Raw genomic sequence first — 3053 nt, forward strand, 5'->3', positions numbered from 1 at the left:
CATCACATAAACTAAAGGCACGGAAGTATCATTAATTTATTTGTGTAATCCGCCTACAGTCTCTCTTTATATTGTAATTGTTACAGGTTGCAAGTAAAATTATTTTTATTTTCTCGAAAATGCCTCTATTTTAGTTACTGCTTTGGGCCCCCACTAAGGTTGAGTCGGCTCTGAGTGGAAGACACCTCACCTTTGGGCGTTTTGCGTCATGTGGTAGTCCAGTCAGCAATTGAGTATTATGGGGCGTTTTCTAAAATGGGTGTAGTGGGGATGTGAACGTTGTGGGACATTATGTTAAAAGGGGTGTCAAACAATTAAATAAAAAAACCATTAAAAAATCTTATTGACCAAACAAAAAGGAGATTAACTGTCATTGACCAAACAAATTCTTCTCCGGCGTTGATTTAAGAACGCTTCATGCCAAAAATTGCAAAACAACGCTCAAGGGGGCGGAGTAATTGGCATTGTGGGGCGTTGTTGAACCAAAAAACGCCCAAAAAGTTCACTACTATGAGTGGTCTAATATACTTTTCAATACAGTTCTGTTCTGATTACGTCATTAGTTTTTATGAAAAATATCGTACATTACGGCTTAACGTATTTCACGTACGACAACGTGCGTGATTTGTTCTATAACATGCGTGATTAATGTTTCCAATATGCGTGATTATTTTGTTTCAACATGCGTGATTTTGGATTTTTGAGTTATAACGTGCGTGATTTTAGAATGAACGTGCGTAATTACCTGTCGTACATGATGTACGTTAAATCGTAATATACGTTAACCTTCCTCTAGTTTTTATATAATATCAGCTATTATTACATTACACTCTTATTATTAGGTAAATCTAACATTTTTCAATTTTTATGAATAAATTCCAAATCATTCACTAAAAAAACCGTATTCCAATAAAAAAATATTGATTGATTATATACCAAAACCGACATTTCGGGAATCCTCTCGCTAACTTAATCGCGTCAAGTACGTGTAGCATGGCACTATAAATACAACCCTCTCACAACCTCTTCACTCACACAATATCAATTCCCTCTAATTCAATCAAACAAATCTTTCATTTCCATAATCACTTTTTTTTGTTCTTCATTCCAACTTTTCTTCAATCATGTCTAACGAAGCAGTTTACCACGACGCCCCGAAAACCGAAGAGCCCTGCGAAACCACCACCACCACTGTGAAGGTTGAGCCTGAGGTCGTAGAACAATCCGATCGTGGGTTGTTTGGTTTCGGGAAGAAGGACGAGGAGGAGAAGAAGTGCGAAGATGGGGTGATCTCATCCGAGTTTGAACAGAAAGTTCAAGTGACTGAACCCGAACCTGAGGAGAAGAAAGGAAGTTTGCTGGAGAAATTTCACCGATCTAATAGCAGTTCCAGCAGTGTAAGTTCTCAGTTTATGTTTATCGTACAAGTATTTTATACGATTCGTGACATCGTAAATAGCAGTGACGGATCTAGTAGAAAAATTTCAGGGGTTTCCCAATACATACTCAAATACATAAAGTGGATTTTTTTTTTCACTACGCCAAGAATGTCAAGGGGTATCAGATACATAGATCATTATTTCTTAGATTGATATATTATACGTCACTAAATTATCAATTCATTAATATGATCATTTCACAAATTCAGCGGTGAATCCAGAATTTTATTTTAATGGGTTTCTTTTGATAAATTTTCTTTAATTCTCACTAATTTTTTCTAAATTCTACAAAGTTCTCACTAATTTTTTCCGTTTTTTCCAAATGCACGGGTTCCTGGGAACCCACAAATATGGGCTGGATCCGCCCCCTCACAAATTAATATTATTGATTTTGTTATTGATAGAAGCACAAGGTTATCTTAGCTGATCCAAGAGTTGGTGTTTTTTTAGACATTTGTAACATTTATTTCGTCCAAGTAGCAGTCTACTAATTTTTGGATCAACTTTGTATTGGTTATGGCCTTTGTTTATTAGTTTAATTGGGATCAAACTTAACTAACATGTTTTTACATATGAAAATTATATACAGTCTAGTGATGAGGAGTGCGAAGATGGAGAGAAGAAGAAGAAAAAGAAGTCGTTGAAGGATAAGGTTAAGGAAAAGATCGAAGGGCACAAAGAAAAGAAGGAAGAGGAAAAAGTCGAAAAGTATGAGGCCGACACAAGTGTCCCAATTGAGAAATGTGAAGAAGTAGCGGTCCCAACCCCGACTCCTGCCCCAGAGGAGAAAAAGGGGTTTATGGAAAAAATTAAGGAAAAACTGCCTGGCGGACATAAAAAGGAGGCGGAGGAGCATGTTACTGCCTCTCCACCACCGCCGCCAGCTGCGACGACATATGATGAAGAAGGTGAACATAAGGAGAAGAAGGGTATATTTGAGAAGATTAAAGAGAAAATCCCAGGGTATCATTCCAAGAGTGAAGAAGAGAAAGAAAAAGAGAAAGTAAAGGAGTGTGATTGATATGATTTAAAGGCAAAAGTAAAATGGTTTATGAGGTGGCTTGGTTTGATTACCCTTACAAATATATGGGTGGGGTATGTGATGTGATTTGCTTTTATGTCTTTTTGAATAAGTGTTCTTTCATGTTATTTGTTTGAACTTTGAAAGTTCTTTGTGTGGTGTTGTTTTGATTTGAGTTGTAAGTCTATACCTTTTTATTTGTATAGAATGTATTTTGTTTATAATTCCTTAAATATTTTATCAAACTTAATTATATATAAATATATGAGTGAGAAAATTATTTGTTTTTATACTAGTGTAGTTATCTAGAAAAAAAGGTAGATTAGCTAGAGATTAAATACAATTATTCATTTCATCATAGAGTGTCATATTCATTCATATAATTTATGTGTAAACATACACCTTATAAATTAATATCCTTGATTAGATAATATTGTTTTCTATCCCGATTTGGTGCAATCTATACTATATAATAAAAGAAACTACTGACACTTGTCATCATATTAGAGCATCTATTATAAATAATTATTATTTTAATTTAATCTTTTTTAATTAATTATAGATAACCATCCTATTAAATATTATTTAATTTA

General features: G+C 34.4%; 1 protein-coding gene across 1 annotated transcript; it reads left to right on the forward strand.

Moving 5' to 3' along the window:
* The first annotated feature begins 965 nt into the window (after positions 1–965).
* On the forward strand, positions 966–2715 carry LOC110872247 (phosphoprotein ECPP44). Its single transcript, XM_022121021.2, has 2 exons — positions 966–1397; positions 2029–2715. The coding sequence occupies exons 1-2, from the start codon at positions 1125–1127 to the stop codon at positions 2458–2460; spliced, it is 705 nt and encodes a 234-aa protein (XP_021976713.1). The 5' UTR covers positions 966–1124; the 3' UTR covers positions 2461–2715.
* The last annotated feature ends 338 nt before the right edge of the window (positions 2716–3053 follow it).

This window comes from Helianthus annuus, chromosome 8 (assembly GCF_002127325.2).
Source record: "Helianthus annuus cultivar XRQ/B chromosome 8, HanXRQr2.0-SUNRISE, whole genome shotgun sequence".
Taxonomy (NCBI): domain Eukaryota; kingdom Viridiplantae; phylum Streptophyta; class Magnoliopsida; order Asterales; family Asteraceae; genus Helianthus; species Helianthus annuus.